Consider the following 22,735-nt stretch of genomic DNA (forward strand, 5'->3'; position numbering starts at 1 on the left):
TGGGAGAGTTTTCGGGTGGGGCGGGGGCATCCAAGTCCAGTACCCCAAGTGAGCAGCGTGTACGTGCGCATTAAGCTTAGGTGTCCCAGGGTGTAAAGCCACAGTGAATGCGGTGAGTCACAGATTTATTTTTTTTATTTATCACAATATTTGTGTATGTGTGCATGTCAGTATGGGCCCATGACTCTCCAGCCGCCCCCCTCCAGCCATAGTCTTAGATGGTATATTATCCGCAGTTCAAGAAGGGATCTGTTCGAGTTCACAGGTATCATGAGCGGGTCTAGACAGGGATAGAGCACCTTGTTTGCAAAACATCCAGGAGAATTTGCAATAGCTAGCTCCACGGGTAGCTATCATGGTGCCAGATTCAATAACAAGCTAGCAAATTTAACCAGCAAATCTAACCAGTGTGTGCAATAGTTAATCAGATAAATCTGAAAGGCCCCAGCAGAATTGACACCCACTTATCCTACTCTGAAGATTTTAAATATGCTAGCTGAGAATAATTCTCCCAATCAAGTTTGCTAGAGTGGTTGGGATTTAAAAAAAAAAAAAGAAAAGAGAAAAACTAGGGCTGGGTAAGTTAACGCAATAATTTCGCGTTTATTCATTAGACTATTAACGGCGATATTTATTTTATCGCGCATTAACGCATGTTGCTCACATGCTTTTAGTCAGTGTCAGTCAGCACTCGCGCTGACTGCAGCGCGCTGTGTCACGGCAGCACTCTCCCGCTCCCCCTCCCCTCTCGTACATGACTCAGCGGCGCCAGCCAATCAGCACGCAGGCTCAGCCTGGCCCGCCCACTCAGCTCTCACACAAACTTAACACACAAACAGCTGAGAGAGACCGCAGCAGCGAAAAAACATGAACAGGTGAAGTAGCACCGTTTGGCTTTATTTTAATACCGTAAATGAAATCAAGCTGTATGTTTTGTAAAAAGCCGGTTCATTTCAGTGGAAACACAACAAATTTATCTAAGCACGTGAAAAAACATGAAAACGTCGAGCCACAGAAACGGAGAGAGGGGACGAAACTTCTGTCATTGCCCCGACAGACCCACAGACGTCTCTGACTGAGGCGTTTCAGTCCTCCATGGAACATCCAGGTAGATCAGTGTTCATCTTCAGCAGCAGTTCATGTTAACTTTCAAAGTAGATATTATCTATCATATGTTACTGGAGCCCACACATAACATGTAATTAAGACCTTGAAAGAACCCAATACATATATTAAAAAGTGTTATTTAAGATAAGATAACATTAGCTAATCCTTTTTTTAGGATTAAAGCAACAGGCAGGTGCACACAACACAGACAAAATTACATAAGGATTGAAATATATAAGAGGTGGATTAGCGAAAAAACACTGAACATAACATTATTGTTATTATTATTATTATTATTATTATTATTATTATTATTATTATTATTATTATTATTATTATTATTATTTAATTGTAATAATAAAAACCACAAAACCCAAAAGGTCAACAGTTTCATGATACATCAAGCTTAGGGACTGGCTAATATACAGCAGGTCAAAAAAGGCCATATTTTGGCTGCAGTGCTTGCTGTTCTCTTATGAAGAAAAGATCAACTAGTGCACTAAATTCAATAGATGGGTTGAAAATATCCAGTATAAAATAAGTACTACAAATGTTACAACACTTTTGTTCATATGGCAGCAGAACATTAAAATAAAAGTGCTCTTTACACTACTTTTGAATTCATTCTTGGAGTTTGTGCATACAATGCGATTAATCGTGATTAATCGGGCAAATTATGCGATTAATCGCGATTAAAAATTTTAATCGTTGCCCAGCCCTAAAAAAAACATAAAACAAATAAAATGATTAAAAACAAAATTAAATATAAAACTTACATGGTTGCTCTAGACATAAGACTTTTGGAAATGAGAACAGTTTTTTGATGAGTGTGGTGGTTGGGGGAATCTATTGAGAACAGAGCCAGAATCACTATAACTTTAGTAAGACGGGCTTCTGAGTCTTTTTTGTTTTTAGGAAGAGCAGTTTTTCCTGGAGTTTCTGGATCGTCTCCCTTTGTGTTCTGTATTTCTTTACAAAAGACACCCTCTTTGTTCCCTACAGGGACCTACGGTGTGACTCCGGGAAGAAGTTAAAACTAATTCACCTTAAAACCTCAGCACGTGCCTTTATCTTGTTTCACAGTCAAGAACCAAAAACTTTCTTAAAGGATGGAAGGACACTTACCAAAAGAAATAATCCAAGAGACACAAATTTCACAGCGAAGAAAAGAACCAGAGTGTCTAAGGCGAGGAGAAAGTAGCTGGTGTCTTGTCACACTGCAGGCCATATATGGACTTCCTTCCTACACCTTTGTCTTCCACCATCTTCTTGGATATGGTTTGAGGAAAGTTCCAGTTTGCCCTGGAATGAGCCACGACTCCCCCACACCGATGGCCTCTCACATCCGTAGACTCCCTCTGCCTCTCTTCGAGTGGTATCTGGTGGAATTGAAGAACCTGGACTTGGGAAGCCTCTGCAAAGCAGACAGAGGGCAGACCTCTGACGCCGTGCCTCCTTTCCACACTAGCGTCCTATGCATTTCTTATGAATCTTGCGTTTCAGCAATGAAACTTCCAACAGAATCCTGATATGAGATGCTTTTTTAAAATTTCAACATCTTGGATTTCATAACATCTCAAGTTACCAGAGCCGTGCATTTAATCCGCCAGACAGCTGAAACAAATTTCCCTCTATAAGGGATGGTAAAGTTTATGTTATCTACATTGTATAATTGTAATAGAAATGTATGTGGTCATTTCCTCCTCTGTTTAGGTGATGGATCAGCCAACTGTAGCTCAGGTGAAAGTCCTACTGCGCGCTGTTCCTCATCAGGACCCTGCTTATGCTCATTTGAGTAAACCACCACTTCATGCCTTGCTGGTTAAATATAAGTGATTAGCTGTTATTTAAAAAGCAGCCCATTCTGGGTCAACATTCAGGTTTTACTGCTAAATTCAGCTTGGGTTATACTGCTCTATTTCCACCTGTTACTGTCCACCACACATTAATTGGTGCTCCTGCTTCTTGGCTCCACAGCTGCTCTGAAATATGCCAGGTCCCCTATTGTACCCCTGTTCGACTAATGAATGAGGCAGATCGATGGCTCTGGACAGAACAGTCATTCCGGCTTTTCACGATCGGACAAACCACAAGGACAAAGGGCCGAACAGAATAAAAAAGCGTCATTAAATAAACCAATTGGAATATGATGATCGGATTAAGCTCAATCGGAATTAAATTGTAATTCGAATGAGAGGGGTGGTTTAAGATGACTGATAATACGATCAATGTGCATATAAATACTTGTCAGGCTCAAGTTACTCCGAAAGTGGCAAACTGACCCGAGTGCGCATGTGTGCCCGACATAAACATGACGTATTTCTGCTTTGGTGAGTAGCGGGAATACACTGGAATGCAAAACTGTCTGGACTCCCGATACAAACTTTCTGTTCAAAAAAATAAAAGAGCTCAAGATTGCTGCCTATTCAGTAATGTTTCAACCATAAGTAGAACATTGTGCAAGTCCAGCCTGGGTGCTCTGAAGAAAAACAAACTTGTATGATACCGCTTTGCTTACTATTTTTTGTTGTTTAGCATAGACGGAAGTACTTCCTCTCCCGTATTTTTTAAGGGAATTTGATAACTGTGCATGTCATAGTGGAATAAAGCCAGGTGCATATATAAGCACATTATGATCTAGTGAAAGTTTGGGGCTTAATGCACCTTTTTACAGACATGTAAATGTCTTTTTTCATGAGACTAGGTCTGTTCATAAAATATCTAGGCCGTCAACCAATTTTGTTAAAAGTTACGTCAAGTTTATTTGTGTAGCTCATTTCAGCAGCAAGGCAGTTCAAAATGGTTTACATCATGAAAACATCCATCCATCCATCCATCCATTTTCTGATCCGCTTTATCCCTCATGGGGTCGCGGGGTGCTGGTGCCTATCTCCAGCATTCATCATTAAAACATAAAACATCAAATACAAATAAACCGATTTTTATTATGGATCTGCTCATTGTTTTCTCAAATTGCTGGCAGTTTGGTTTAAAACCAATGTGAAATTACTAAAAAGTGGCGTCATAGCTACCTGCTTCGAAATAACAGTTTTTATTTATTTTTTCCACCAGACATTTCTTAAGCCGTAACCATAAAATTATTCTTAATGTAAATCTTATTTTTAATCTAAGAAGAAAACATCCCATAAGAAATTATTGGTAGCGCAACCAATTAATAATCAATCAATCAATTTTATTTGTCAACTGCAATTTGCATTGCAATCGAAAATTCAGTTTCAGTACAACCGTCCATCACATCCACTTGACAAACATTTTTGGGGAACGATTGACTGAGGCCTTGCGTTGCCAAAGAACGCAGCCAGTCAGCCGCTGCTATTTCAGCGCAGCCGTTAGGTGCGTTCCTCCAAACTGCCTCAGACCCCGCTTTACACGGAGTCCACAGGCGCTGCCCTTGAGAATCTGTTAAAGAAAGATTTACATTGGGGGAGTGGAGGGAGATAAAAAAGACAGGTGCTTCACAATTTATGTTTCCACGTATAATGTGAAGCATCCGACACAAAACCTCATTTGCACAAGAAGCACAAATAATTACGAGACACATATATGCAGAAAGGTAAACATTTGAATGCTGGTCGGGTGCAGTTCCTCTGTATTTGTGAGCATCAGTATGTGTGTCTGAGTGAAAGTTTATATTTCCGTGGGGCTCTTCAGAGGCCATTTGTCCTTGGTCTTATCCGGCAGCCAACAGTTCAGAGAAACCTCCACAGATGTCAGCAGGGAAGGTGAGGGGGGAGCAGGGGATTTGTGCGATGTTGCCAAAACAGCTCAGGGAGAATTTGATAGTGGAAAGTCTGATTTGAAAAACAGAATTTGTTATGAGAACAAGCTGAAACCAACTTTTCCTTCAGCTTTAGAGTCTTTTCGTCGCTGTCTCCTGGATCCAATTCCAATATTCCATTCGATGGGCTAGTAAACGTTCACACTTCCAGGTTTTATCCAATCTCACCTCTGTACCACAACCGCGGTCAGCTTATCAAGCCGTCCGTTTTGTTCATTCAACGCCTTAGTGATCACGTCGACTGCCGCGGGCAGTCTCATCAAGGCCATGTTGACCGCCAGCAGCTTCTGAAGGTGTTGATACATTAAATATCCTCCGAGACCAAAAAAGAGGAATCCAAGTATCGTAAATCCGAATAAGTAGACATCTTCTATGTCCTCAACAGAAAGAATTGAAAGGCCCACCGTGGACCATTTCTCCCACGGGTCCAAGATGTATCCCGCAAAAAAAGTTCTGCCGGGACAGGCACGCTCCCCGGTCCTTTGCTTTCCAGTTTAAAAAAATTGATGAATGGCGTTGAGAGACCAGCTGACGAGATCCATAATTTCCTTAGAGCTTTCGGTTGCTATGAAGAAATGGCACAAAAGACACAAAACGATGCAAATAGCAGGAGAGAAGGGGAAGGTTAATAGCAGATAAGGAGCTCTGGAGAGCTGAAGAAAAACCGACCGACCTCGAGGAGAGATAGAACAGAAAGCTGTCATGACAGCTGAAATTAAAGTAGATAAAACTGTTATGTCAGAAACCAGTTTGATAATGAGTAATATTATTAATTATAATTCACTATTATAATTTTAATAATAGATAATTCAAACTCAAATGGTAGCTATAACAAATGTAATTCAAATGGTTGTGATCCAAGGGCTACAAGCCTGTAATGACTAACACTAACAATGCATTTATTAATTAGCTGTTATGAACTTATTTATGCTGGAAAAGTGTGATCTGATCGGTTGTGACCGATCAAACTTAAAAATGTTATGTCGGCTTATATTTTCTGATGCTTTTGAAATTCTATGCCTCTTTCACGTTTTTCTGGAGCACAAATATACTTCAAATATTTATGTCATGGTTTTTAGGTGTTTGGCCCACATGCAGAACACAAGAACACAATCGGGAGGCAAGAGCAGTTTAAAGATGTTTATTTCAGGTTTGGAGTTACACTGAGAATATGGCTCACAGAGTGAACGGCCGACAGTGATCGAGACACCAGGATCGAAACACTGTGGGAGAAAAAAAAAACAGGTTAAGCAAGGCAGATGTGGGAATATAACCGTAAGGTAGGTGCGCTTATCGCCGGGGGGAGTGGAGCGTAAGAACGGGTTCAGTGGAACTCTTCTCTAGGTGGAACTAGGTGACCGAGTGACAGGTGAGCTGGCAGGTGGAACGGAGGCGGCGAGCCCGAGCGGCATTGCAGCGGGAAGCAGGGAGCAGAGAACAGCCGAAGGAACCAGAGCGAATCCAGGGAAGTGAACTCTTGTGAACTCTGAGTGATGTGGATCCAGGAACTTGACTTGAAGCTTCAGCACTCGAAAGAGTGTCTGGAGAGTAATCGAGAGCACAAGGCGATCTGTGAGAAAACAGGAGACACGAGTTAGTGCTGGAAATAGGAAACATGAGTAGCGCTGGAACAAGAAACTGTCAAGAGACAGTGGCCACAAAAGTGTACCACAACGGCTTAACACTTTGGTGTCCTTCAGCTGACTGCAACCCACTTTTAAGCTCCAGGCCAGAACTGCCGAACGAGCTGCAGGTGCGCACCACGCCCACCTGTCAACTACGATCACCTGTTAGAGGGAAAGAGAGAAGAGCAGGCAGTGCTGACAGGAAACTGTACAGCACAGGGGACTGGGTTCTTGAAATGCCCGGATGGGCGGAGAACTTGGAGGCATGGCACCAACGGAGAACATCGGGACGAACAGAGCGTGGAACATAGGTTAGACCAGGGGGTCCGGTTCCAGGGTCAGGTTCTTCTTGCAGAGCTTGAGCAATAAGGTCTTCCAGCTCCCAGTGTAGAGCACCAAAGGTGCAGGTAAGTGGTAAGATAGGAGCGGGTTCCTTATCCGAGTCTTGTGGAGCATACAGGCGGGACAGAGCGTCTGGTTTCTGGTTCCTAGAAACGGGATGGTAGGTGATGGACAGGTTGAACCGGGAGAAGAAAAGGGACCAACGAGCCTGTCGGGATTGAGGCATCTGGCGGACTGTAGGTATGCCAAGTTCTTGTGGTCAGTCCAGATCATTATAGGCTGCTCGGACCCCTCCAGCCAATGTCGCCACTCCACGAGAGCTCCTCGAGAGCTAGCTTGATGGCTAGGAGTTCATTCATCACCTACATCATAGTTACGTTTGGCTGGAGACAACCGTCAAGAAAAAAACGCACAGGGGTGGAGTTTCTGGTCGGAGTCAGGGCGCTGAGATAGAGCCGCCCCTACCCCTGTGTCAGAACCGTCTATCTCTAGAATTAACTGTTTACTAGAGTCTGGGTGAACAAGGATGGGAGCCTGAGAGAACCGAGACTTTAACTCCGGAAAAGTGGCACTGGCTTCGGGGTTCCAGGTGAAGTGGGACTTAGGAGAAGTGAGTGTGTGTAGGGGAGCAGCGATCTGACTATACCCCCTGATAAAACGGCTATAAAAGTTAGCGAAACCGAGGAAGCGTTGAAGCTGCTTCCTAGACTCTTGTTACGCCAGTTCAGGACGTGACAGCTTATGCCAGTACAGGACGTGACAGACTGCAGTTCCCATGATGCAATGTGGTCAAAATGGCCACCAACTCCCATCATGCAACACGGTCAAAATGGCCAGTGACCCTGACAACCAGATAACTGGGAAGGTATATAACCCAGCTGCACACTGCGTTTAACCTATCTTTTGGTGCACTGCCATCCCGAGAAGACACCACAGCTGTTTCATCCTGTGGGATTCAACCCCCACGCACCACGTCCTCCATTTTCTCGCTGGTCCGAGATTTATCGAAGCAACTTCATCCCTGCACTGCTGATGCAGGAGGTCGACTTTAAAAGTACTTTCTGAGCCCACTTCGATTGAAGACTGAGAGCCGTTATCTCCCAGTGATCGTAAAAGAGACCACGCTTTCGTTTTGGCCAAACAAAGCATCTGAAAAGCCCAGAGAAAGACGAAGGGATTTTCTCCCGTTCCCCGCTGTCTGGGCGCACCGGCCTGCCGACGCTGAACCAGATTCGTGGACTCGAAGCACCCCAGGACACCCGCCGAGGCAACGTAAGAGTAAAGAAAGATTTCCCCTTTTTTATTTCTCTTTTCACCCATAAGGGGATATTATTTTCGTGCCTGGGCCGAAACCTAGTTAGGATTTAGTTTAATCCTTAATTACTCCAAGACGGAGCTTTGTTTTAACTGCTGAATATTTCTGATGTATGTGCTTGCATTTTGTAAGTGATTTAGGCTGTATTGATTTGTGGTTCATAAGTGACTCCGGTCAATTTTTCCATCTTTTCCCTTTCTCTTCTTTTTCTATCCTCTTATCTCTAATTTAGAATTAAATTTCTTTGTTGGAACTTTCCTTCAGACCGCCTACCTAATCAAGGCACATCCCATATTAGTGTAAGCGCTGATTACATCATTAAGACCTCCCCCTTACGTATCACGCAAGGTCGTAGGTTGCGTGTCGTCATAGTCGCAATCTTGGGAAGGTGCAGCGTAGCTAAGCTGTTAGCTAGCTTGTTGAAGAACATTGAAGCGGCCATCCAGCTTCTCAGAGCTAATTTTGTCTTTCAATGCTGCTACGTCGAATGCTGACGTCTTAAATGTGATGTTTTTAAACAACTGTGAGTTGAACTAAGATTTGCTATCTCTCATTTTAATCCATTTTTGACTTGTTTATTTTCATATATTCTCGCATGTTTGTTTTAGTAGTGAGTAGAGTTCCCAAGGTTGTTGAATTAGAATAATTACTGTAAAAGGGAATTTCTTTGGTTCAATAAATGACAACCTGTGGAATAGTAATTGTTTGTGTTAATTTCAATCCAGAGTTGCATGATTCCTCAAGATACAGAATTATCTCTTTTGGAGTTAACACCTGACATTAATACAGAGACACAATCATTGGATGGTGATAAAGGAGTAACGATTTAAACCCTAATTGCAGTTATATTGGGATTCTCATAGCTTGCTGGATAAATCTCACTGGTCAGAAACCGATCAGATAATCTTCTTTCGGCATAATGAGTTCATAACAGCTAATTAATAAATGACATTAGTGGTATTTAGTCATTACAAGCTTATAGCCTTGGAATCACCACCATTTGAACCATATTTTGTTATAGCTACTACTTGAGTTTGAATGACCTATTATTAAAATTATAATACCAAGTTATAATTAATAATAATAATCATACTCAAACAGCTTTCTGGCATAACACTCTGGTACTGGCCAATCTAGCACATCCTCAATCTTATCGGGGTCTGACCTGACCTGCCCGCCCTCTAAAATAAGACCGAGGAAAGTAACTGAGGCTTGGTGAAATTCACATTTCTCGGCTTTAACAAACAAGCGGTTCTCTAGGAGGCGTTGGAGGACTTAACGGACGAGATGTTGGTGCTGGGCGAGGTCTCGGGAGTAAATAAGGATGTCATCAAGGTAAACAAAAACATTGAGAAAGTCCCGTAGGACGTCGTTCACTAAGGCTTGGAAAACTGACAGAGCATTACACAGCCCGAAAGGCATCACCAAGTACTCAAAATGCCCCAGAGGGTCTTGAATGGCGTCTTCCACTCATCCCCCCGACAGATTTGAACTAGATGGTACGCATTACGGAGAACCAATTTAGTAAAGACTACTGCATCTTAGAGCGGTTCAAGTGCCGAGGACAACAGAGGAAGCGGGTACTTGCTCTTAACGGTGATCTGGTTCAACCCGTAGTTGACAGGTGCGCACCACGCCCACCTGTCAACTATGATCACCTGTGAGAGGGAAAGAAAAGAGAGCAGGCAATGCTGACAGGAAACTGTAAGGCACAGCCTGCAGAATCCTGACAATTTATTTATAGTTTCTTGAAATTAATATTTCAGGATGCCTCCTGGACGCCTCCCTGGTGAGGTATTCCGGGCACGTCCCACCGGAAGGAAATTTAAACTAATAATTCTAAAATAATAGTTAATGTGTGCTCTTCACTTGGTGTATCAGTTTCTCATGAGGAGGAATTCTTCTGGGACTGCTGTCTAATGGGGGACAGCAGACAGTTCCCACTGACTACAAAGTAACTGCCCAGCTATGTGACCCTTTACAGGATCCGCAGTTTCACTTCAGCAAGCAATTTAATTAGAGGCTTAGGAGCACAAAAAGACACTGTAGATTGTTATGAATAATATTAACATTGTTTTAAATCACTGTCACTGTGTTCCTTTATCATCAAAAGACCCACTTTAAGACCTATATGGGCCCAGAAAGAATTTTATGACTTTAAAACATGTTTTTTCAAAATGCTGTTATGGTGACAGATAAGGCAGAAAGTTTAATTTAATAACATTTTATTTTATTTATATACCACTAATATACAACACATGTTATCTTAAGGCACTTTACAAAGTCAAATTTAATCAAATCACACAGATTGATCAAAAAGTTTCCTATCTAAGGACACCCAGCAGACTGAGTTGAAGTAACAAACAATGCAAATCGGAGAATAGTAGGATAACTCAGCAGTGTGAGGAAAATAGACCCTGATGTCCTCCAGCAAACTAAACCTGTAGCAGCATAAATGCAGAGATAACCTAAGCTACTCTAACTAATCTTTGTCAAAAAGGAAAGTTTTAAGCCTAGTCTTAAAAGTAAACAGAATATATGCCTCATGGGCCCAAACTGGGAGTTGGTTCCACATGAGAGGAGCCTGATAACTAAAGGATCTGCCTCCCATTCTACTTTTAGAGACTCTAGGAACCACCAGTAGACCTGCAGTCTGATAGCGAAGTGCTCTGTTAGGAACATATGGGGTAATCATGTCTTTGATGTATGATGGAGCTTGATTATAAAGTGTTTTATACGTTAGGAGAATTTTAAATTATATTCTTGATTTAACAGTGTTGTGCAATTATACACTGTTTAAAGTTATTTAATGTTTCATAAATAACTCTCTGTCTGTTAAGTATTGTCTGGTGATGATCAGCTCTTAAGCTGATATCAGGACAATGGTTGAAAGGGATGAATTCGAGCACTAGCGATCTTTTAACAGCAAAACCTGCACACACATAGAATAAAGGAGTGACAACTTTTCAAGTTCAAGAATTTAATAACAGAAATAAAATGAACATCCAGAGAACATCACTATGTAATGCCGTTTATCTGAATTAACACTATATTTCGATCAATAAATCCTCTCTACTAGGCTAGTGAAACTTAACTAAATTACTAAGCAAAATTGAAGACAAAAGTGGTTGGTCATAATCAGAATACTTCAGTGAATCCTGGTTCACTGCAGATCTGATTAACAAAAACATGGAATGGAGTTATAACATTTGCCATGTATTTCAATCCATTCACAATGCAAAGCCCAAGTTAAACAAAACATTATTTGTTGAAATAATATTCTGAGGACCGGTTTGTTCTGTAAAATCACTTAAACCCTTACGACCGAGTTTGTTAATGCGATTCTCCCTCCGGGCGTATGGGGTCGCTGCAGCAACTCGGTGGCTAAAAGGTTACAACATAAAGTTGCCAAACTTGCCTTGAAAACCGGCATTATTATATCATATTGATGCGGGAATAACGCAGATAACATCATCGGAGGATGGCGGAGCAGAAGAGTTACGCTTTACGCTTTAAAACTGACTCCTTTTGGAAGGTCCGAAACCGGATGTTAGCAAGGCTAATAGCATGTTTGGCTAGTGCGAGCTACCGGTTAGCCCATTTGTTCTAAACACCATGGTTTACAAACATTTCCCAATAAACCTTTTACTTCACCCTCAGTTCACTGCCCAATCTGTTGGTCGTCTCGTGTCAGTTCTGTCCACTTCTGGCCATTCCAGGAAGGAGCGTTGAAGAAGGGAAGTTGTTGGTTTCTTCTTGGCTGAGCTCTGTAGCATCATGAGCTAACCCACAGCGTGTGGAGGGATGGCTTGGGGTTTCTGCGGCCTAGCAGAAAACACGCATGTGTGGTCGGGACCGATATCCATTTGAGCAGGGGTTTTTCATCTCGGCATACATCGGGGTTCGTTTCTTGTACAGGCTGAGGGAAAAAATACACAGAGCTGTTTCGCATACAGGATCTTTGCCCCTGCCTCTGATTGTGGGGTTAAGACAGCAATTTAGCTTTGTGTTTGCCTGGACATGTTCCCCAGGCAATGAGAGTACTGGCAGTCGAGTCTAGCAGACCCTGGATCAAGCGTGGCTGCTCCGGGAATCTCCCTCAGCTGCTGGCTGGTGTGTCGGTGAGGCCTCATGGTCCAGGCATTCTTTCAGGCCAATGTATGGCTCCTGCAGGGCCTTCCGTCACATGGCTGCAAAGAAAGGAGACCCCCCCCCCCTCCTTGGAAGCTGGTCATCTCCTAGAGGAGCGTGTGGAGAAGTCGAGAGCAGAGAGAAGGAGAGAGGCGAAGAGAGAGCTTTGTCTGTGGGAGGAAGGTTTTTATCTGTAAGGCGGGTTCTCAGCAGGACCACCTGGAGTGAAGAAGGGACGAGCAAGAGCAGGGGAGACAAAGGCTTCTCCCCCCCCCCCCCCTTATCCTTTGCAGCAGGAGTGGACCTTTTTTGTTGAATCATCCACTGTTCAGGATTCAATCTGTGTTACTATCATCATGGCATAATATGGCACAACAACAGGTAGCCAATGAAGGGAAGCTAAAATAGGAGAAATATGATCCCTCTTGTTGACTTTCATCAGAACTCTTGCTACAGCGTTTTAGATCAGACAAATATATATATATATATATATATATATATATATATATATATATATATATATATATATATATATATATATATATATATTCAATTTTATTTATATGGCGCCATTTCATGAAACATGCCATAAAAAAAAAGTCAAATTCAATCATATTATACAGATTGTGTCAGATTATACAGATTGGTCAGAAAAATTCTATATAGGGGAACCCAGTTGATTGCATCAAAGTCCTGACAAGCAGCATTCACTCTTGGAGAAGCGTAGAGCCACAGGGAGAGTCGTCTGCATTGTCCATGGCTTTGCAGCAATCCCTCATACTAAGCAAGCATGAAGCGACAGCGGAAAGAAAAACTTCTCATTAACGGGAAGGAAAACCTCCAGCAGACCCGTGCTCAGTATGCACGGTCATCTGCCTCGACCGACTGGGGGTTAGAGAAGACAGAGCAGAGACACAACAATACAGACAAAAAAAATCACAGAAGCACACATTGATCCAGTAATCTGTTCCACATTAGATGGTAATAGCAGGCAATCTGTCTTCTCTTGATGATGTCACAGCTAACAGAACGCCAGACCAGGTGTACCTACTGTGAAGAAAAAAAGAGAGTGAACAAAAAGTTTAAAAAAAGTAATCGAAAAAGTTACACTACAATTACATTTTAAACAAAGTAACTTGTAACTGTAACGGATTACATTTTTAAAGTAACTTACCCAACACTGCTGACGAAGCACCCGGCCCACATCAACCAAGTCCTTCAAAGGATGCAGGCCCTGAATTGAGACACACCCATCGTCTCTTTACCCTCTTGCATCCTAAGTCCATCCATAGTAACCAGCTGCTGTTTTAGCAGATGGATGGTCATAGTCTGTACCTCATTACCACTCTAAATTTCAGCTCAGATAAACATTCTACTATAAACATATATAGGTTTTCTCAGCAGACTCACCTCTTGTGCCTACATGGAACGATATTAGCTGCAGGCAGACTAGAACCTCTAGTGAGATTCAGAAACAATGCTAAGGAGTCGATCAAAAACAAAAGAATAATAGTTTCTTACTTGCAGGTTTAAATGTTTCATGTGATCTTGAAACTGTGTATTGTCAATTTTATTACCCAAGGATTAACATAAGCAGGAGGAAAAAGCAGTCATTGGGTTATTTCATGTAGGACAGCTTTAAAACAATCCCTGCTGACAGCTCTACTGCCCAGCATCTGTCTCCAATCACACCATATTCGGTTTTAAGCAAATTAAATATTCCAATATTATTTGCTTTTTTGCAGTAATAGTTACTGCAGTGGTTCCCAACTTCAGTAATGTATACAGTCCTCAAGTGCCCCTATCCTGCCTATTTTAGATGTCACCTTGCTGCCAAACACTTGACTTATATAAATGAGTGATTAAGAGGCTTCTGCAGCCTTTGGTCATGCAATCAATTGAATCAGGTGTGCTGCAAGAGAGACACATCTAAACTATGCAGAACAGGGATACTTGAGGACCAGGTTTGGGAACCACTGCATTACAGTACATCTTTTTATCAGCCTTCACAGATGGAAATTTTTGCTGGGCTAATCTCATTCTTTTTGGACATATGACGAAGAGCATAAATTAAAAACAAAGCGTTGGCCAGTATGTCTATCGTATTAATGATCCTTGCAGAGTGACTCTGTTGTTCAACATATTAATTACTTACCTGCACATTTCCTATCATTAATTACTAAGAGACACATGATGATTAAATTAAAATTAATGAACTGATGATTCTGGATATATTATAAATGCGACTACATTACCTTCATACACACAGAATTATAAACACAGTCAGTTACTGAGGTAAAAAAAAATACTAACTAATCTTGCTCATCAATCCAACATATCATTTGGTTAAAATTAATTGACCCCGAGTGGTCTTTTTTTTTCTGGATCTCTTCTTTGGCTTGTTGTACATTTTTACTGCATGTAAGAGTTAAAGTAGCAATATTTTTTATTGAAATGTTGTAAACATTTCCCCTTTATATTATACATCCCATACCATGAATATTATTCAAAAGCAGTGTGTGAAGGCTTGTGATATACTTTGAGCTGCACATATGTGTGGCTGTGTTTTGATATCCTGTAGCTTCTAATGAGTAAAGTAGTGATTAAACTCTTAAAATTTACGTTCAGCTTTGATATAACTCATTTATATGGAAGTATAGAAAAATTAAACTCAAGCCACTTTTCAAGCCAAAGAAGTCTAATTTGGACATAGGACATTCAGTCTGATTTATTCAGTGCAAAAAAAGTGTAGTCCAGGGATGCACAGCGGCGCAATTTGGACATAGGACATTCAGTCTGATTTATTCAGTGCAAAAAAAGTGTAGTCCAGGGATGCACAGCGGCGCAATGGGTAGCACTGTTGCCACGCAGCAATAAGGTTCTGGGATCAAGTCGTACCCTTGCATGGAGTTTGCATGTTCTCCCTGTGCATGTGTGGGATCTCTACTCTTACAGTCCAAAAAACAAGACGTTAGGTTAATTGGCATCTCTAAATTCTCCTTAGGTGTGAGTGTTTGTAATAATGGTTGTTTGTCCTGTTTGTCTCTTTGTTGCCCTGTGATAGACTGGCGACCTGTCCAGGGTATACCACGCCTATCGCCCACTGACAGCACGAGATAGGCACCAGCACCACTTGCGAACCCACAAGGGATTGACATGTTAGAAAATGGATAAAGGATTAGATTAATCACTCCCTCACCTCTTTTATTTTGATGCTTTGGAAAAATACCAGTGAATACTTAAACACAACCTTTACAAATATTGGTAAAGTTCATGGTACAGCTGGTAGATGCCAACTTCCTGTACAAACTGTCTAGATAAACACTGTGAAGGCCAGTGTCCTGGCAGTTGTAGTTATTAAACTGTAGTGATCTTTATACAGATTTAACTTGTACTCTCACTATATTAGGCAATCAGAATAAGCTTTATTGCCAAGTAGTATTTTACATGTACAAGGAATTTGCTTTGGTGATAAGGATCCATAGACACATACAGATATAAATAGGTTAAACAAAAAAATGCCAGTTGTGTAAAACTAACAGAAGTATAGATAAGAATAATACACCTATCTGCAGAAGAAAGATGTCTTGTATTTTACTACCAAAGTCTGAAAAGATAAAAAAATTGCTTGAATTAAACATACATAAGATTGTTAGGCCCTGTTCTGAGAACTCGATATACAGCCAGACAACAGAGCTAAATTTTAAAAGGTTTATTGAAATGGATGAAAAGGCAGGCAGACAGAACCAGACTGGACAGATTAGTAGTGGATGATGAGGCAGGCAAAACCAGACAGACCAGGAGTGGCAGTCAGTGACAGACTTTAACCAGTGATGAAGGCAGACCAGAACAGATGATGTGGACTGAGAAACCGCCAGATAGGGCAGAGCAAGCGGCTGCAACTCATGGGAAGACAGGGCAGACTTGTGCAGCATGGAGACATGGCAGCATACAACAGTGAGGGCTGAACACAAAGCAGAAGAGTTCAGCTGGCTGGGGTCACTGAAACTGGTAGAGGAACAGCCACAGAGCACATGAAGCAAGACGAGACGTTCTGGCAAGGAGTGGTTGAGTGAGGCTGGTATAACTAGAGAGAATGACAGGTGGGCAGAGCACTAATTTGTGGCAGCAGGTAGAGCTGATCGACTGGTAGGAAGGTGACAGATGGCTGTTGACTAAGGGGAGAGGAAACTAATTTATCCAAAAAGAGTAAAAAAAAATAAACACAAAAACCTAAAACCATGACAAAAATGGTTATATGATGAGGTAAGAGAGGCACCTGCACCTTCTTATATAAAGAAGTTAAAGCAGTTGTGAAAAAACAAAAAGTTTTACCTCTGTCTATTTTTATTTTCTTCTCCTTAGCGCATGCACAGACACACGTATTTTACATAGTTATTGCAAACTTTGCATTAACTTCCATTAATTTTTATTGATTCTTAGCTCCAAACCTAACACTTAATAGCATGCAAAGAAAGTGATGACCATGTCCTGGGGCCTCATATACAAAGTGTGCGTATGCACAAAAAACTTGCGGTGCAATTTTTAACATCCAATTTTTCATGTACAAAAATTAATAATGTGTGAAAGTGTGCACTAATCCACACAAATCTTTTACCTGCAGTGAAAATGTGCGGCAGCCACGCAAACTTCTTCAATAGGCGTTAAAAAAATTTAATGAGTATGAGCTGTTATGGGTGAAACCCGCACAAAGAAATAGAATCGCATTTATCCTCTTACAATTACGTAACACAGTGGTTTTCAATAGGTGAGGCGCGCCGCCCCTGGGGGGCTCCAAAGAGTCACAGGGGAGGCGCGAGAAGACAGAAGAAGAGAGTGGTGCCGCTCAACTCTGTGAAACTATGTAGTGATATTCGTGCCTTCTGTTTGAGCGCACAGGAACCAATCCAAGTGCGCAGTGAGACAACTCTCAATGCTCAAAACCAGTCTAGCGCGCGCTCAACTCTGAAAAACTCTTCTAAACCCACTGTCCTCGCGCTCAATTCCATCTCTGCTCGCGCGCTACTTTGCTCGCGTGCACCTGCTCATTCCACGCTCATCACCAGCTGTGCGCTCTCTCGGCTTTTTCTGCGCTCGCAACTTCAAAAACTGTCCACTCCACCAGCCAATCACAGACAGGTTTTTTTCTCCATCCAATCAGAGTATGGCTTGCAAATGCAGATAAATTAAATCAAAATGCTGCAGCCTTTGGCAGAAATTACTAAACATCACCGTGGGATTGAAGAAAAACAAATAAAACGTTTAATATTTTAGTCTAAAAATATTTAGATACTAAGTGAGGTGTGAAATTTTTTTTGTCTCTTTTCTTTCCAGCTTCTGGGAGGTGATGCAAAGTTTTACGACCCGGCTCAAATGGCCGCAACACAACCAGGGAGGACATGGCAAACAAACGCTCTTTTAGCCCTTCAGAGGCATTTATTAAATGGCGGGATAACATGCAGCAGCCCCAAAATGTGCTCCCTCCGCCTGGTTTTCTCTCTCCCGGTTGGGTTCTGGCCTTGGCTGGTCCCCTGTATCAACCCTAGTCCTCCGCTGTACACTGGAGATTCAGCAGCCTCTAGGTCCACTGGTGCGCTGAGCCTCGGACACACCTGGCACTTCAGTGACACATTGACACCACGTTGACAACCCTTCATGGGTGGAACGGCGCTCCTTAAAACACCATCAGCTGGCCACGTAATTGGAAGCACCTCCCACAATCAAGGACCTTCATGAAAAACAATTACCGGCCACTTGCTCACAACAGGGCCGTCACTGTCATCATTGTCATCATTATTTAAAGAGCACTTTAACAAAGGGTAAAACAAAGTGCCAAACATTAGAAATACATCAGATAACAGATAAGATCTAATAAAATGCTTGGTTGTTAAAATAGCAATATTTAAATTGAGTATAATTAGCCTAAAAAGTTAATCGGAATATGGAAAGTGTCGACGTCTGTTAAATTCAGGCAATGACAGCTGAATTTTAAAACTAAGCCCTCTGTTCGTGATGTTTCAGTAAAAGTGGCATGTAAAATGGAAATATTTGGATGAATATATTCAATATTATGAATAGGCCTTTTTTATGAATGTACTTTATTAAAAGAAATACAATAAAAAACGTGTTGGGCTATCAGTTGTTTTTGAAACACAGCATTCCAGGAACAAAAAAGAAAGATGCATTTACTGCAGTATGGTTGGGGGGGGGGGGGGGGGGGGGTGGTTATCTTTACCTATTCCAAGGGGAGGCTCACATTCAATGAATTTGAAAACCCCTGTCGTAACACATCTCAAAATGATGAAAACAACCTCAGTCAGATGGAAAGTCCTCTGTTTTCGTCACATTTAGATGTAAATGAGCATCGGTCTGTGCGCTGAGAACGATAAAAAACATGGGACTCTTCTAAGTGTCTCTTTCATTTTCACTGAAAAAGAAAAATGTTCCGGATCAGCAGATTAATTCCTAACAAATCAGGTGCTATGATTCCTAAGGTGGTGACAATCCCATATGTCCATAAGTAGTGAAGTTGCGCATAATTGTGGAATGATGGCAGCATTGACACTGAGGACATCACCAGTGGAAGAATGCAGAAGGAGCGTTTTTTCAGAGATCCTGAAACATCGCTCATGATGATGAGTGGCATATTAGCCAGTTCAGAATAGATTGCCCAGCGAACCCCTTAACTGGCCCCGGCGTTGGAAGAAACCGAATAGAACCGTGCGCCGCCAGTGTTGTTTTAGGCTCTAATTCCACTTCAGACTTCACAATCAGGGCTAAAAGAGCGTTTGTTTTGCTTTTCATTCTCTGCTTATGGTTTACACTGACAAGCCCTACATACTGAAATATTGGCATGACAAAACATGCCAATATTTTGGGGATTTCCGCAGGAGGCATCCCCCATGCCTCCTGCTCCGCAGAAGGCGGAGTTTAGACTGAGCTCTGGATGGACAGAGCTGTGAACAGGTCATCCGCAGCCCAGATGGATTTTGTTATTTTTAATTTATTTGGTACAAACATTTACTCGCGGCTCCCAGATAAATCCTTCATTCAGAACCAATCATAGCTGCACGCTGGATCAGAAAACAGATCTGCTAACCAGATGCATTCTAAAACGCCAATTAGTCTGTTTATAAGTTTCGTTCTTATTTATTCTGCATTTTTTTAACTACGTGCGCTGTGTCTCTGTGCTTCACCGCTTCATCAGCAACCGGCCTTCAAAATGTGAATCACTACGTTTAACGTCCTTCCACTTGTACCAAAATGTCCCAAATGAAATCAATAGTAGAGTCAGTAGCTGTGTGTCATGCTCTTTTGTTTTTAACGACAGAACCAGTAGTGCTTCGTTGGGCGTGGTCCTTGGGCTTGAATTCAGGTGCGCAAAGTTACGTTACATATAATTTAGGTGCGTACTTTTAAGGGTTATTTTAAGGAACTTGTAATATCAGGGGCTTTAGCTCAGACCCATTTTTCCTTCTCTCCCCTCTAAAGGAGCCCTTTACAGTCTTCATTTAAGCATTTTCCCGACTGTTTATCCAGCAGCTGGATCATGTGTAAAGATGCAGCATGAACCCCTGCGTGCTTTAAGTGTGGCAGCTGAGGGAAAAATGTTGGACCGTATAGGCTTGAAACTCTGCCTCATTCGCAAATGAGACCAACATCCCCCCCCCCTCCCCCCCAAAAAATAAATAAAAATTACCATAATCTCACTCTCAATTTTTGGTAAAAATTGAGAGGTCTGGTGAGGATTAGTATTTTGGCCGGTAAAAAAATATGCCTGGCCGGTGAATCAGGAAGTTAATTTCGGACACTGGGTATACATATGAGCTGCAGCTTTCCCCACCCACACATGCAGATCCGGCTCGAGGGAATTTTAAGATGAAACACAGAGACAGACAGGGTAACACAGAGACAGACAGGACAAAGGCATGTTTTCAGGGAGTTATGGGGAGCGAAGTGATTCTGTCCACATTCTGCTCCATGGCTGTTTGAGATCACTCTTATAATTCAGCGCAATGCTATACGGTCAACAGCAGCAGAGAGTTATAATTTTTTCCTCTTAAGTATGAAAGCATTAAAATAATTCAGTAATAAAAAAATTATTACCAAAGCAGCCTCAGCTCCCGTCTTCCCAATAGTGAGTGTAGTGAAATTGCTAATGAGAATTGATTTGAGTTTTGACTTTTTCTTTTAAATAATCTGATTTACTAAGTGACAAGACACCAAATAAATGCTCTCTCAAAGAAAAGAAAATGTGAAGACACACAGCATGTTTAAAAATGAGGGAAAAGGTCGAGGACAACGAATACCCAAGGTTACCACAGTGCATGAAAACATGTTTGTCCAAGTTTCCCTGTGTAAATGTTTTATTTGATTTTGGACTTTTCAGCATTCTGCTGTGCCCCATGATAGACCTAACTTTACCTGGTCGTTTGTTTGGAACATTTAGCTTATTTACCTTTAAGCTTTCTGTTTATATACTGGATAAATTGAAGGTAGACATTTATTGCATCGGGTAACAGAAAGTTTTAAATTGTAACCATAACTAATGGCATGTTTTTGTTTGTTTGTTTTTAACAGGAGCTACCTGTGTCCTGAAGAAGAAATTCTCTGCCTCCCAGTTCTGGACCGACTGCAAAAAATATGAAGTTACCATATTCCAGTATATTGGTGAACTCTGCAGGTACCTCTGCAACCAGCCAAAGGTAATCTATTTTGCATTCATTATTGCATTCATAAGTTGAGACCTGAGGGTGTGACCATCTAACCCTGAAAGGTTTATGTCCAATTTTACTCAACCTTAGGACTTGCTGATCCACTGGATTTGTTTGTTGTGGCTGAAAAGTGAATAGAAAGCGTTTAGTAAGGTTTTGGGGAATATCTGCATATACCACATATTAAATTTGAAAACCTTCTGTTTTAATTTAAAGTACTTCTTGATTATGAGATCATACAAGTTGCTATATATTAGAAAGTTCATATATTACTATGCATGGAGCCCCTAAAGGGACATGGAGGGAAAAAAAACTATTGCGAGATCTCGCAATAACTATTGCGAGATCTCGCAAAAGGTTTTCCTACGTCAGCGAACAAGTAAAGTAGAAGTAAAGAAGTAAAACAAATGACCTGATCCACACTCATTACTGGTTAGTCACCACATAGTTGTTTGCCAACCGCCATTAAATAGAAAAAGAAGTTGTAAACAGACACAAAACAATGGAGGCGCAAACACGTCATCCATGGGAGAAGTTTATTGATTTCTATTTTAGTACTGGCCTGACATATAAAGACATTAAATCCATACTTGGCTACAGACATGGACTTGACATTAGTGAGAGACATTTTAAAAGATTAAAAGAAAAAGTTTTCCTACTTCAGTGAACCGGACGTAAAACAGACACACAACAGCGGAGGTGCAAAGTAAAAAGGATAAAACCATAGACATAATATAAGAGTAGAACCCGCACTGACTGTCGCGGCGTAGGAATTATGGCCGCCATCTTGGGGCAGTCGACCTGCTACCCTAACCTGCTGATTCAAGCTGAACACACTAATGATACCTTAGCACTGGGCGGCGTATTTTTGTTTAAATCGACGGACTATTGACATCAGGGCTCGAGGGCTAACTTTTCACAAGTAAGATTAAAAGATATCATTTATATTATAATGTTATTTTTCTAAGACAGAGAGATACAGGTCTACACGTCCAAGTTTTTGTGACTTAGTTTCTCCAAACTTGCATCTACTCCGTGAAGGCATCCGACCTTATTATTCTATATTTATATATATATATATATGACGTAGGAAAACCTTTTGCGAGATCTCGCAATAATTATTGCGAGATCTCACAAAACTATTGCGAGATCAATAGTTTTTTTTTCCTCCATGTCCCTTTAGGGGCTCCGTAACTATGACCCGAGTAAAAAAAATAAAAAATTTGATGACAAAGTGGATTTTTTTAGGCTTTTTAGCGCAACGCTCATAAAAAATGTTGCGCCGGGTGTCATGTGACCGATGACGTCATTCGTTGACAAGCATTGATCTGTTGACATTGCAACAAGTTACTTCCTGGTTGCAAACTCGCTTTCTCAAACACAAATAGACGGATTAAACATGGCTAAAAATTGTGTGGCTTATGGTTGGTCAAATACCAACAAGGATAATGTCTCCTTATACACATTTCCGAACCCGAAAAGTCCCGTAGGTGAGAAAATCCTCGCTGAATGAAATCGCCAAATAGCCAGTAGCCTTTAAACCGCGACAATCCCTGAGCAGCCTGAGTCCGGAGAAGCTCACTGACGCTGCAGCTCCTCTTCCCCACTCCTCACACCGTGAGAGCAGAGAAAAGTCGGTGCAGCGGCAGCCAGCTGGTAAAAAACGTTTTACCCACACTGAAGTCTCTGGTGGCGTTACGTC

The 22,735-nt window shown here is 41.6% G+C and overlaps 1 protein-coding gene across 2 annotated transcripts in view; it reads left to right on the forward strand.

The window, feature by feature from the left end:
* slc27a6 (solute carrier family 27 member 6) overlaps nt 1-22,735 on the forward strand; it is a 106,117-nt gene that overhangs the window by 22,100 nt on the left and 61,282 nt on the right. For both annotated transcript variants that reach the window (XM_012854119.3, XM_021311493.2), the window contains exon 4: nt 20,900-21,024. In XM_012854119.3, the coding sequence (XP_012709573.2) occupies nt 20,900-21,024 (125 nt within the window). The remainder of the gene's footprint in view (nt 1-20,899; nt 21,025-22,735) is intronic.

This window comes from Fundulus heteroclitus, unplaced genomic scaffold, assembly GCF_011125445.2.
Source record: "Fundulus heteroclitus isolate FHET01 unplaced genomic scaffold, MU-UCD_Fhet_4.1 scaffold_107, whole genome shotgun sequence".
NCBI classification, from domain to species: domain Eukaryota; kingdom Metazoa; phylum Chordata; class Actinopteri; order Cyprinodontiformes; family Fundulidae; genus Fundulus; species Fundulus heteroclitus.